The sequence below is a fragment of the Nuphar pumila genome, chromosome 3, assembly GCF_984573655.1.
Source record: "Nuphar pumila chromosome 3, dmNupPumi1.hap1.1, whole genome shotgun sequence".
NCBI classification, from domain to species: domain Eukaryota; kingdom Viridiplantae; phylum Streptophyta; class Magnoliopsida; order Nymphaeales; family Nymphaeaceae; genus Nuphar; species Nuphar pumila.
Window position 1 is genome coordinate 9,886,627 of NC_143251.1, and position 15,082 is coordinate 9,901,708.

The 15,082-nt window shown below is 36.1% G+C and overlaps 1 protein-coding gene across 5 annotated transcripts in view; it reads left to right on the forward strand.

Annotated features, from left to right (window-relative positions):
• The window catches only part of LOC149841904 (protein DA1-related 1-like), a 52,329-nt gene that overhangs the window by 27,939 nt on the left and 9,308 nt on the right, over positions 1–15,082 (forward strand). For all 5 annotated transcript variants that reach the window (XM_089998767.1, XM_089998766.1, XM_089998771.1 and 2 more), the window contains one exon: positions 8,061–8,193. In XM_089998767.1, the coding sequence (XP_089854893.1) occupies positions 8,061–8,193 (133 nt within the window). The remainder of the gene's footprint in view (positions 1–8,060; positions 8,194–15,082) is intronic.

A 15,082-nucleotide genomic window follows, 5' to 3' on the forward strand; every position in this document is an offset into this window, starting at 1 on the left:
GGATGCCATTAATGAATTCGTATTTAGCATGTGTTTCATTTAACATGCCATGCATATGGATCTGGATCCATCCAGATCCATACGCAAACTATATTTTAACACCCTCCTTCAAGTTGTACGTGATTTTGGAGCATGTACAACTTGCTCTTCAATAGCCAAAATTGACGTCCTGTTAACCCTTTGGTAAACAGGTCTGCCACTTGATCTTCTGTTCGAACATGACGTAGTTCTATCTCCTTCATCTCGACTTTCTGCCGTATGAAATGTTGATCAATCTTAATGTGCTTCGTTCTGCTATTCTGGATAGGATTACATGCAATGTTTATTGCGCTTTGATTGTCACATAGAAGAAATGATCGAATGATTGTCTCCCCAAGATCACTCAATAAGTGTCTAATCTATGTGGCTTCTGCCGTGCCTGCAACCATCGATCTGTATTCAGCCTCTGTACTCGATCATGCCACTGCCTTTTGTTTTCTGCTGCTCCAGGACACTAAATTGTGTCCAATATATACACAATATCCAGAGACAGATCGTCTCTCATCTGGATCCCCTGCCCAATCTGCGTCTATATAAGTGATGAGTTCATGTCCTCTATGCAAATTATCGTTCTTGCAATAAACAAGTTTGTCTCCTATAGTTCCTTTTAAATAGCGTAGAATGCGCTTCACAGCTTCCATATGACGCTTCGTTGGAGCATACATAAACTGGGATACCTGATTGACAACATAAACTATATCAGGTCTGGTAAAGGTCAAGTACTGTAACATCCCCACGAGACTTCTATACGTTGTAGGGTTGACACAAAGATGACCATCTTCAGAGTTCAGCCTTTGATGTAATACACTAGGAGTACTGACTGATTTGCAATTCGTCATCCCGGCTCTTTCCAGAAGGTCAAGAGTGTATTTTTGTTGCATGAGTGTCAATGTGTCTTGTTGTCTGTCAACTTCCACACCAAGAAAGTACCTCAACTCCCCTAAATCTTTCATCTTGAAAGTTTTCATTAAAAACTGCTTCACGTCTTGCACATGATTATCTGAACTCCCAGTGATCACAATGTCATCAACATATATAAGAAGAAGTATAACAATGTCTGCCTTTTGGTAAATAAAGAGTGAGTGATCCAGAGGGCATCTTCTAAAACCATAATTCTGAATTTGCATAGAGAAACTTTCAAACCAGGAACGGGACGCCTGTTTCAACCCATACAGAGATTTCCTTAGTTTGCACACCCTGGCAGTAGGATCCTTCTCGGCATAACCAGGAGGTTGCTCCATATACACTTCTTCCTTTAAAGTTCCATGCAAAAATGCATTTTTAACATCCATCTGGCTAAGGCTCCAACCTCGATCGACTGCTAGGGATATGATGACACGAATAGTACCCATTTTGACTACCGGACTAAAAGTTTCATCGTAGTCTTCACCATATTGTTGTGTGAATCCTCGAGCAACAAGTCGTGCCTTATATCTGTCAATGCTTCCTTCAGGTTTATACTTTGTTTTATAAACCCATTTTGAGTCAACTATATTCTTTCTTTCTGGCCGAGGGACTATTTTTCAAGTTTGGCATTCATGAAGAGCTTCCATTTCTTCATTCATAGCTTTAGTCCAATGACGGGATTGAAGAGCTTGATTAAAACAAGTGGGTTCATCCTGTTTTGTGAGCTGAGACATAAACAACTGGAAATCAAGGGAGAAGGTCTCATAACTCACCCATCGTTGAATAGGATGCTTAATGCGTGACGGCCTTTGAGCCGGATCATTGGCGATGCTTTCCACATTCCTCGGCTCTGTATTTTTGTCCCGTCTAGTGTATATCTGCCCAGAGAAGCGTTCTACTGGGGGTGGTTCAACTGGAGATAATTCAACATGCATCTGTGAGTCATTCAACTCCCTACTCAAGCCGAAGGAAGGACAATTTGTCTGACATGTTTCTCCTGTATTAGCAAAAAGATCTGCGCTCATCCATGGATCATATACTTCTAATTCTCGAGATGGCAACGCTGCAGAGTCATTGTCCTGAAAATTTCGTTCGTCAAAAACAACATTTCTGGAGGTCCTAATATGTTTTGTAGTAGGATCATAGCATCGATAACCTTTGTATTCATCTGCATACCCAACAAATCTGCACTTGACAACCTTGTCCTGAAACTTATTTCGCAGAGATGAATTAATATGTACATAACATACACAACCAAAAACACGCAGCTCATCGTAAGAGGGATGTTGCCCGAATAAAGTATAATAGGGAGATTTCCGATCCAAAAGTGCCATAGGAAGACGATTTATGATATGAACAGATGTATGAAAAACTTCTGTCCAGAGACTAACAGACACATTGCTATCATGTAACATGCTCATCGCGCTCTCTACAATATGCCTGTGTTTCCTCTCCGCAACCCCATTTTGTTGAGGGGTATGAGGGCAAGAAACCTGTCGACTTATTCCTTTATCCCGAAGAAAGGCAATAAACTCGTTCGATGAATACTCTCCTCCACCATCACATTGTAAATGCACAATATCACAAGCAAACTTTGTTTTGACCATCGAATGGAATTCCCGAAATATTTGAAAAACTTCATGCTTGTGTTTTAAGAAATATATCCAAGTATAACGAGAATAAGAATCAATAAAGATAACATAGTAACGGCTGCCAGAAAGAGAATGAATAAGTGCGGGTCCCCAAACATCAGAACAAATAATCTCAAATGGCTTTGAAGCTCTTTTATTTATAATATGAAAAGGAAGAACATGACTTTTGCAAAGTTCACATGAAAAACATTTATTATTATTATCAAAAAATGAACATAAACTAGACTCTGGAAGGAGACCATCAGATACAAGATTTTCAACGAAACCCCGACTACAATGTCCCAAACGACTATGCCAAATATCTGACTTATTACAATGAGATGAAATAAAAACTTCCAATGAAGGAAAAAACAAAGACTCTGAAGGTGAAGACACTGAAGAATGCTTGGACGACTTCAACTGGAGAACTGGGACTGAAGACGAAGACACTGAAGGAATCTCCTTGAAGACGTACATGTTTCCTTGTCGCTCCCCCTTAGCGAACGTCTCTTTCGTTCGTAGATCCTTAACATAAACAGAAGAGGGAGTAAATTCGATGGAAGAATTCATATCGTCAACAAGTTTAGCTACAGAAACAATGTTCTTTTTAATATTAGGATCAAGAAGGACATTGGACAAGTGAAGTGAGGACTTTGGCATAGGGATATGTGCACTGCCAGTATGACTAATAGAGTGATAAGTTTCATCTCCCATAACTGTACTACCTTTTCAAAATAAGGCAATAAGTGAGATAACTTACCCGCATTACCCGTAACATGTGTGGCGGCACCTGAATCAACATACCATTCGCCTTGTTCATTTTGCTTGATCGTCATCTGTGACAATGCTGATAACAAGAGTTGTTGCATATCTGTGGATGACCCTTTTTGTGTCCACAGTAGTAGCTGATTTATTCTCAATTTTGTTTATTTTTCCTCTATTCTATAGATTAAACCAACAATCAACTTTCACATGTCCTCTTTTGTTACATAAGAAGCAAGTAGGCACTCTCCTCTGATTCCTTGTATTAAAACCCCTGAAATATTAGGTGTAGGCAAGATACCACGTCCTCCCTGCCCAAAACGTCTGCGGCCTCTGCCTCCTTGATGCCCTCCATTCCCTCGTCCAAAACCTACAAAAGTGTCCATGGCCAAAACTGAATGAGGACGAGCTGATTCATTTCTTTCTGCTCTTTGTTTCATAATCATCTCATGCTGGAGAAGTTTCGCTTGAAGGTCGTCAAAAGTGGGCAACTGCGTAAGGCATGATAAAGCCGTGGTAAGCATGCCAAAATCAGGACCCAATCCTTTGAGAAGTTGTTGAACTTTATCTTTATCTGCAATAGCACTTCCAATAACCGCCAATTGATCAGTAATACTCTTCAAGCGGCTTATGTATTCCATGACTGTCATGGAGCCTTTCTTCAAACTTTGAAATTCATTTTTTAAGTACATATCTCGGGCTTCTGATATCTGAGAATATATTTGAGACAACTTACTCCACAGATCCACCACAGTGCAATCATCTGAAAGAGTAACCAACACTTCTTGAGAGAGTGTTGACGTAATATAAGCGACCAAAGACTGATCCCGCTTCCTCCAAGCTATATACTCTGGATTCTTAATAGAAATGGTAATTGTGTCACCCTTCTCATCCTTGGTTTCTTGCAAAATAAGTCGTGGTGGTATAGGAACTAAACCATCCAGATGTTCATCGAGATACTGACTCCGTATAAAAGGGAGGATTTGCCTCTTCCAAGTCAAAAAATTAGGATGAGTAAGTTTTTCTGTAACGAGCTGACTCAAGAAATTTGCAGAGGGACCGGATGACGATGAGTAATCCATATCAATGGGACAATGAATAAGCAAACAAAACGAATGGAAAGAAACAAACAGGTTTGAGATCACTTAATCAATCAGGAGAACTTCAACAAGACATGAACCTGTGCTACTGATATCTGGAAATAAACTCTTTTTTTTTCCAGAATCGAGATTGTAAACAGTTACAATCTGCCTGTAGGCGTTGCACAGGGGACACTAAAATAGCAATAAAAGAAAATTTTCTGAAATAAAAAAAATGAATGAAACTGACAGGCGTTAAAAGTTCTGGAAATCAAAGAATGAATAAAAAAGAAAATTCTGGAATCAAGGAGGAAATTTCTGGACTGAATGGAGATTGTTATCACGTTAAAGAGTGGAATTTCTGGAAATAAAACTGAGTAGCAGACGAAGGGATTGATATCACGTTAAGAATCGAGAACTAGCAGAATAAAAAAAATGGTGACTACAACCAAAAAATGAATCAAAACAGGCTTCAATCAATCGTTTATGGCTGCAGTCAGAGAGGAGAATAAAAAGGGGAAAAGATGAGTTGCATAGAAAGATTGGGAGAGGAAAAAATAAGAGAGGAAGACAAGCCAAAACCTGTGATCTCGCTGAACACGCTTCTAATAGGATTCCGCAACCCCTGGCTCTGATACCATATGAGATTTCGATCTCGTATGTGTGGTTCAGCCTGCACAGGAAAGTAGAGAGAGAGAGAGAGAGGAGATGCACAATCGGCTGGGGCGGCGCTTGACTTGCTCGACCTCCAAGCCCTAACCTTTATAAAATAAAACAATTATACAACGAGCCTTGTAATATCAGAGATATTACAAGGATGCCATTAATGAATTCGTATTTAGCATGTGTTTCATTTAACATGCCATGCGTATGGATCTGGATCCATCCAGATCCATACGCAAACTATATTTTAATACATCTCTCTATCCCTTTATGGACTAATGGTCCAACACCACCAGTCACCCAACCGTTCGGAGCCGAACAACTGGAAAACTAGTCCCTTTGGGAGTGAAGCTTGTTTGGAAGCTAACTTGGGCAGCAAGCTAGAGGTGAGAACCCTTGATGAGGCTGGGCATAGCTCAATTCATAGAGAGAGAGAGAGTGAGAGATCTTTTTCTTTTCTTTTCTTGGTTTTCTTTTATCCACATATTGATTTTTTTTTCATACTAGATCAAATTTGATTTTTTTCCTAGTTTTAGGAAGCTAATCATCGTTCTTAATTTATTTGGACTTTGTTCATAGGACTTACAGTTTGACTAATATTAGAAGATGCAGAGACACATTAAGTTGACAATGTATGAGATGTTTGAGGAAACAAAGGCCTACCGGTAAAAAGAACCTGTCAATATAGTTGAATTGTATATGGAGATCAGACATTCAGCAATAAGCCCTTATGTAACTTTTCACCTTTTATTGCAACCCAAATTTTTATCTCTTTGTATCAAAAGCCGGAGGAGAATGCATTTTTTTCTTGAATAAAAATGGAGGTCAAAATGGCCAAAGGCACATAGGTAGTGCCTAGGTTGGTATTGCTTGGCTCATGTAGGATATGATATATGTATCAAAACTTGTTTTGAGTTTCCTTTCTCAAGATATGGAAGAGTGAATTACTTTAGGGTGTGTTTGGGAGCCTCAGATTTCAGATCCAAGGATCTCAGGCCCAACCCTTCCCTCCCCACTCCTTGGGCTAGATAACCATGTATTTGGGCGTTTTAGGCTGTCACATGGATACAACTATGGGTACAAGGATACCAAATTCTATGTGAAATTTTTTAATTCCACGAATTTATAAAGTGATACGATATAGAATTGAAAATGGACCATCTGTGTAACCTAGGTTTTAGGATATCAGATCTTTAGATCTAAGATGCCCTTTTCATGGTTGGGGCATCTGATATGGACCAAACCAGATTCAACCTTGAGAAGCGAGTTCTAGGGCATTGAAACGTGTCCATAAATGTCTGGCCTTCTTCCTATGACAAGGCAGGTAATGTTGCAGCTAGACATTGCTTATCTGAGACTATTAAGTCCAGATGATTTTATGTGATAAGTAAAAAGTGAATTATACATAATATGATACGTGAAAAATCTGATTTGAATTCTTTTTTTATTAACAAATCTCTGCCTCACATCCTCTCTGATGGAGTTATTAACTGTCAACTTTCCATATGGATCAACGAGTCTCAGCATCAAGATTGCGACCAACTGATTTGTTCTATATTGTACCCTCAACACTTTCTTTAGAACCCATGGAGCAGGTGCAATGAGATTTCACAAAAAAACATATGCTGCCCCATCTTGAATGGAACTGTCCGGTTCAGACTGCAGGGCCTACAAAAATCCACCAAACTGAATCGAACTTGTCATCCAAGAAAATGTGGCAGCACATTATTATATGCAATCACATTGCACCTGATCCGTGCACACCAATATGCTAAATAGCTTCCTAAAGCAAGGGCAATCTTTATAACAAGCATCCAGTTCCCTGCCATCACATAAAACGGTGGGTTGTGCAACCTCATGCCACTTATGAGCCAATCATGTATGTACACCACTGTCACTGATATTGCCGATATTATGAAAATATCGCGACATTATCAGCTATTTCAAGGTAGCCGATAATATCAAGAATATATTGCAATATTTTTAAAATATCGCCAGAAACAAAAATATCATGATGCAGTGTGCTCCAAGCTGACCAACCCCTCCTACATCCTTTTTTTCTCTTATTGGCAGGCTGGGGGATAACCCCCATGGGATTCAAATTTGTGGCTCCTCGGTTATGGTAGTGCAAACTAACCATCTAGATGTCTCATTAGACCCCTATATCTGACATCCTTGTTGCTTACCATTTCAATATATTGTTCATCAAGTATCCCAATTTTTACCCAAAATCATTAGGCTCTCCTCTCCAAGGTATGCACTAAATCATGCTAAAACTTCCCTTTTTTTCATGCCCATTCATGCAAAGTGCAAAGTCGATCATAAAGTTTTTTTTTTCTGCCATAACAAGTTACTTTTAAAGAACAATATAGAAATTTTTTAGATTAGACTTGACTTTTTTGGACTTTTTGGTAGGCTGGACTTGACTTTGTTCAGTTTTGTTGGTAGGCTATGCTTGGCTTGGTCTTGGTCCATGTTGGATTGGTTGGTTTGGTTCAACTTTTTTGTCTTAAGTTTCTGTTAATGAATCCAAGTCCAATAAAAACCTTACGTCTTTTTTTTAGCTTTGCTTAAGTTGGACTGATTTAAAATATTTGGCCATGGTTTAGTCATTATAGACAAGTGGTAATGGAATGAATACTGCAACCATCTAAAAGTTGTCACTGTTGATGATTAATTTTACAATGTCAATCTCATAATTTTAGGAATTTTGATAGTTGTTTATGACAGTTTAAAGTAAATTGTTTGATAGGACAAAGGGTATCAATGGTCATCCAATGTAGTTAATTGGATCTACTATGCTATGTAAATCTGGTGTTTGCTACTTTGTTCCTTTCATATGTTATAGATATGTGATTTGCTTCATTCTTTATCCTCTACTCTGAGGCTTTCTTGGTGAATTTTCTTTGGTCACTTAGGAATATATACAAATTTGCCTTTTGTGCGTTATGATCTTTAGATTCTGTCGCTTTTTTGTTAGAAAGAGGCTCCCGCTTGGAGGAAGATGAGGAACTTGCAAGGGCTCTACAAGCAAGTCTGGACATGGAATACCCGTCTCGCAGAAATGACCATATTTATCAGCCTCCATCATATCCTTTTTCAACAGGGTTCAGGTGTGTGACATACTGTATTCTCCTGAGCTTGGTCATTTAATGAACTTTCTGCCAATTTATTGCGGCCCATACAGATTTTCTGGTACTACATCATCTTGGCATGTTTTTGTAGAATATACACGGTATTCTTTCATTTTGCCTTTGCCTTTGTGTGCATATACATTACCTGTATAATATCACCTTCTTCCAATTGCAGAACCATGACTTATTGATACATTTGATAGCTGCATTCTGTGCATTTAGATTCTACCCAGATACAACTGCTTGCTATACTTGAAATATTTAGATGGATAGCTATTGAAAATCTTTATTTCTATGAAATGTCTTTGTTGCTAAACCCAAGATCTGTCCATGACAGTAGGTACTGGCCTGTGTGCATTTAAATGCGCCTCTTTTCTCAAGGTCGTATTCAAGTGTGTAGAATAGGAGGTGGTTGACAGAATCTGATGGCACCTTTCTCTTCCATAGACATTGGTTGGAAAAAAAAAAGATAAAAAAAGTTGCCTGATGCAAATGGATGGAGAATTCTTTTTTAAGGCCAGAAACTAGGAGCCTTGTCAATATTTATTTCAGGAAAATGATTCTCTGGGTCATTTACAATAGCAGTTTAAGGTGCTCTCTTTTGGCCTCACTGTCCTACTGAATAGATATGGTTAATGTTTTTGTGGGTGATGGTTGGGGTGCTCGACAGCCCTACTGAGCCCCATTATCTTGGTCTTCTTAACAAGTTTATATGTTTAAGTTTGCAGAGTTATAGAGATGAAGATTTTACTTTCGGAGCTCTTCAGTTTTGTCACCTGTCCTAGGTGAATTACGAGTGAAATTCTCCTTTTTCTTTTTTGCTGTTACAGGGATTCATGTTTTCGTCCATATCTCTTAAGTTCTCAGAGGGCGGTCTTGTTCATTGTACCACCCTTCTTCTGCAGCTTGTACACGAGAGTGAATTTCTTCAATGGGTGCATAAGTACATTAGAGGGTGGAGGAGAGCCTCAACAAAAGGTTCTAGGAGAGTCTTCTCATGAGGAGATATCTGAATCCTTTTTTAATGGTTGTATTTGGATTGTCGCCTAATAAAGTGGATGATGGGGTTAGGTGGAGATTTTTGGCATTGCCTCCACCTACCCAATTATGTTGAACAAATAGGAGAAAGAAGGGTTTTGACTAAAATCCATACATGATTTTGTCCTTCCTGTACATCCATAATGAATTCTTAACCATTTCTAGTGAAAATGCCATCTCAAATACGTGATAAAAGTATGATTTTTCATTCTGTTGTAGGCTATGTCACATGGACATGGACATGCCAATTATATGAAAATAAACACCAAGGTACCAGTATGTGCTTGGGTATATTATTTAAGACTCCAAGTTCCTACTCCACAATTACGAATATAAATATGTTATTGACAAACAGCAACAGCAACACCATAAAAGCTCAAGTTCATTTTAAAAAAAAATATTTGAAGTCACTGGAATGGTTTCAATCATGTTGGCCGCATGTGTCCATGAGATGTCCTACCATGACTGGTGTCCATGTGAGTAATTTGTGTAATGACACTAAACATACAAGCTAAGTGAAGCGTCTTTGTATTAGGTGATACATGATATACACTACTTTATCAAAAGGGAGGTATATTTGTAACATATGGATGTCTTTCAGACACTATATTGGTCCTTAGAATACCACCAATTCTATATGTTAGAAATATCAAGAGGGAGATGCAAGTGTTCATTGATACAAGCAGAAGCTGGAGAAAGTTCTCATTCAGGGATAGTGAGGGTTAATCATATGATGGGTGACAAAGATGATCATGGACGCAATGTTAGAATTTTATTTAGAAAATAATTTTTATAAGTATAATACTTTTAGGATCTTTGAAAGTTTAGATACTTTTTATTTTTTTGTTTACATGTTGAGTTCAGGTTTAACGGTAATGTTTATGTTGTAGTTATTAGCCTTTTCAGGTATGATATGAATGATTCCTTGTTTTTTGCTAATCATGAATTTTGATTATCTCTATATAATACCATGTGATATTTATTGCTCATTATGGACCCGTTCATCTTACAGTACTTCCTAACTAGTTTGATTATTATAGTTTCTTGCTCTCTTCTTTGGAGTGAAAAGTATCAATTTCTTTTTCCTGTTTTTCCGTCTGTTGTTTTTTAATTCCTGATATTTAAAAATTGTTTTTTAGTGTATCTTATAATATTAAATGACATGGTTGTTAAGAGTATATATATACATATTGTTCTTTTTGTACATATACATACTTATGAATATAGTATGATATATATGTATATACTCAAAGTATATGTATATATATTTATGTATGTATTATATGTATATATTATAAATGTGTATGTATACATATTGAGGACTAAGTCAAACAGGTTGACTTAGTCCCAATGACTAGAAATTCTAGCCGTTGTGACCTAGTCAAACCTGTTTGACTAGCTCCCAACAGTTAGAAATCTAGCCATTGGGAGGCTCCTCCCTTTGGCTCCCTCTCCTTCTCTCCACTACTTCTTCCTCTCATTTTCTATATAAAAGGTGTGATTGCATGCTTTTGTAATGTAAGAGAGTGATGGTTAGTATTAGGTATTTTATGTGTGTTTTGAGAGTTATGTAGTAAGGACCTTATGTAATTTTTCCTTTTGTATCTCTAGTGTCCATTATGATTAGAGTTATTCAATGTAATTTTTCTTTGTCCATTATGAATAAAATTGTTCATTCACTTTTTCATGTAACCTTTTAGCTCTCATGTTTTTATCCAAATGTTTTATGTTCTTGGATACCATTATGGAGTACGCTGAGATCCGTGTCATTTCCTTACATAGTATCAGAGCCTTGGCATCATGGTCTTAGAAAGGATTCATATTTATGAATGGTATGGACTCAAGGATTTCGCATTCCGGTATGTATCTTTGTCTTTCTACCTTTATATGCATGGTAGGTTGTTTTTCTAAATGAGTTATGTTAATATTACATGTTTTTTCTAAAATTAGAATACATAGAGATTGTTATCTTTTGATATATGGAATATATATTTTTGAATTATGTATATATAGTGAAAACTATATTTTTGCAAATGTATGTGATTTCTTAAAATCTTATATGTGTTCATGTTTTGCAAAATATTTAATTTCATGTTTGAATGTTCCTTAATGTATGTGTATACATGGACTACCTTGGAATTGTTAATATATTATGATGTTTCTTTAGGGTATTTTTAATTATGAGACCAAGATATTATGCTCTCATAGAGGTCTTTTCTATCATCAAATGATTGTGTTATTTCATGTACGTGTAAGTGATATGGCTCTATCATTATACAACTTATTAAGTCAGATTATTTTCGAAATTAATGACTTGTGAAATCTCATAGTTTATGCCTTCTTGCATAAATTGATCAATAAAATATTATTCTTTGTGTTTTGCCCCTTTAGTGGGTGTTTGTGTGTAAGCCCATTTTGTGGCTTGTGTATTCCTTTGGTGCTTTGGTGGAACTCTTTGAGTGTCCACTCTTGTTGTTTCGATGAATATATTTTAGGGGACCTTGTTTCCTTACATGGTATATGTCTCAAATTATTTTTATGAGTATTAAGCATGGCTTGTCATTGCATATTTTTAAAATATTAGATGTATTTTTCTTAGTAGATTATTGTGCTTATGCTTCCTCTTGAGCATTGTTAAAACCTTTTTTTTATACTTATCATTTAGTCATTAGTGGATTTATGTGTTTTTTGTCCATTGGTGATTTATTGATTCGGGAACTTGTGCACTCTTGCAACTCTTAGTGATTTCTCTCTTACGCTTTGATATTTTACTTAGAATTTTTATATTTGTTGGGTTCATGATTAGAGATCATTATGTGTGTTATTTCTATATGTAGATGTTTATGAATTTATACATGTTTGCTTTCAATTGTCTCACATTAGACTTATGATTTAGCTCTAACCTCTTACCATATGTGCTCTTGTCTCTTTAATGAGACTTATTGACCTTTTGAATGTGATGTGCTTAGTGCACTTATTTATTGTTGATAGATTTATGATCTTGTTTAGATATTGGGCATGACCCGCTAAAATTTCTGAAAATTATCATAAGATATCGTGTATTACATAAAATTGCATCAATTGAAATATTGTTGTGCATATGCTTGCACAAATTTTTATGCTAAGGTTTTTACCTAACTTTATTGAATTTGATTTGAAACTTGTCTTTTCAAATCGGATATTTGATATGAACTCACCTATTTGGAAAATGAATTATATGAGTATGTATTGTCTTTTCATGAAATTTGGATTGTCCATCACATAATTTTATATGATGCATCATTTCTCCTGGCCTTGTTATTTGATTAAGAAATGTTTGTTGGGGTGAGTTGTATGCACCTCGTTTTATGTCAGTTTAGATTGTCAACTTGTAGTTTGACTCTAACTGACAGTTGTTTAAATATCTAGATTTGTGAGTGTGTTGTATCACTCATTTATTGTGTGACCATCGTTATTATTATGGATGCCTATAAATTTGTTTATCTGTGATGACAATATATGGTTTGAAACCATGGTGCTTCGAAAGATTGTTAAAATTGATATTCTTATTGATAACATTAGTGTGTTTACATTACAAGCTTTCTTACCTCTTGTGTCTTTCTCTTTGTTCTGCTTCTTATCTAAGTGTCATTATATGTAGACAAGAGACATTCTTTATCAGTGCGGTGAGGTATGTGCACTCGTTAACTCATGTTGTTTATAAGAGATTTTGGATTATCAATATAGTGAGGTATATCTACCCGTTGAAACTGATGTTGTTTACAGTTTTACATTCATTTGTAAGGTGAGTTATGTGCAACTTTTGTGGATTGTAGTTGTTTTGTATTGTTAGAGAGCCTTGTATTGCCTGTGCATGACCACATAGATGATTGTTGCTGACATTTTTGATTAATCTCTTAATTTATATTATGAAGGAGCCCTGTATTGCCTGTGCATGGTCACAAAGATGATTGTTGCTGACATGTGTAATTGTGCCCTTGTTCTAGTAGCTGATACACTTAAATTTTGAGGTTTGGAGGTCTAGTGAGATGATTGCTTGTGATGGTCAAACTAGTGTTTTAATTTGCAAAATTCATTATGATGTATGAGATTTTTAATTTCTTCATAATTTTTCTAAACCCATTTGCTCTGTTACGAGAAATGGTGGTTGAAATATTTTCATGCATTTCGCATTATATATGCTTTAGTTGTATAAGTTGTTCCATGATTAATTGCCTTGCATAATTTGCATAAGGTTATTTTTTTTATCGAGCATATATTCAATAAACATATATACTATGTCACACGGACTCGGCTAGGGAGGCGCCGCACCCGAGTCGACATAGGTGCGGCTTCGGACACGGCCCAGACTCGGTCAACGCTGAATCGGACTCAGTCAATGAGTCGAGGCCGAGTCCGTCCTTGTTTTGGACTCGGTCAACGTTGACCGAGTCCAAAAATGTTCATTTGTAGGGTGAAAAAACTAAAAATAAATAAAAAAATTTAGATTTTTTATTTAAAAAAATATATAAAAAAGGTTGTGTCACAGTGCACAGTGACAGTGCTGTGCACAGTCACAGGCTGTGACTGTGCTGTGTCTTTGCACTTTTTTTTTAAATATATATATATATATATGTATATATATATGTATATATATATGTATATATATATAGTTGAGTCCCCGTGTCCAAAAATTTTAAAATCGCGCCGCACCCGTGTCGCACCCTCACCCGCACCCATGTGACATAGCATATATATATATATATATTTACTTGTGTTGGCCTTTGTTGGCTCTTTGTCTTGTCCCATAGTGAAATTATGCTTATGCACTTTTTGCTTGTATTGTGTGGGTGTGGTATCCATGCTTGGACTTGTATGTGCTTTTGTACTTTATTTGTGTAATTTCGCATATTTCATTACATGTTTTTCTAAGCATTAATCTTTAGTGAAATCTCTTATGTGTATGCCCATAGTGACTTGTGTGTATTTGACACTTGGTATTATATTTTGAAAAATGAATATTTCTTTAGCACTCTTGTCTTTTATGTCTTCCTCTCTTTTATGAGTAATTTTTTTAATGATCATGTTTTTTATATGATAAATATGTGAGTATTCACTTTAAATAATGCATGTTCTCATGAATGATTAAAAAAGTTTATCGTATGATTTGTTCCAGTTAGAAGGATGGAGAAATGAGAAAATATATTAGTTAAAAGAGGTCTGGTAGGCTAAGAAGACTTGGATGGAGATGATAGGAAAGGATATGAATGCTTTGAACCTCACCGAGGACATGACATTGGATAGAAATGATTGGAGGAGAAGGATTCATGTGGAAGACCCCGAATGATTTTTTTTTTTGGTTCATATCGCCGACCCCAATTGTTTTGGGAGGCGTAGTTGTTGTTGTTGTATCGTATGATTTGTTCATGTTAAATGATGTTAAATTAACTTTATATATTGTATATGTGCTTGACCATCCTCTTCCGTAATATATAGCTAATATAATTATCCTGTGAAATCTTCTTAAGATATACTTTTGTATAGTTGGATGTTTTTGTTAACCCTATTAAAAGGTTTCCAAGAATTGATGATAATTAAAGATCTTCTGTGTAATGGAGTATATAATGGAGCACCTCTTGATGAAAGCCACAAATAGAAGAAATTGATGAAGATAAATGATGATATCTTGTGTAATGGGTTACTTATTTGTATTTGCAAACTTACATTAACTATGGGTTACTTATTTGATTCTTGTGTAATGGGTTACTTATAAGTTTGAGGGGTGTTAAGAGTAATGTATTTTATTTTTATTTATATATATATATATATTATTCTTTTTATACATATACAT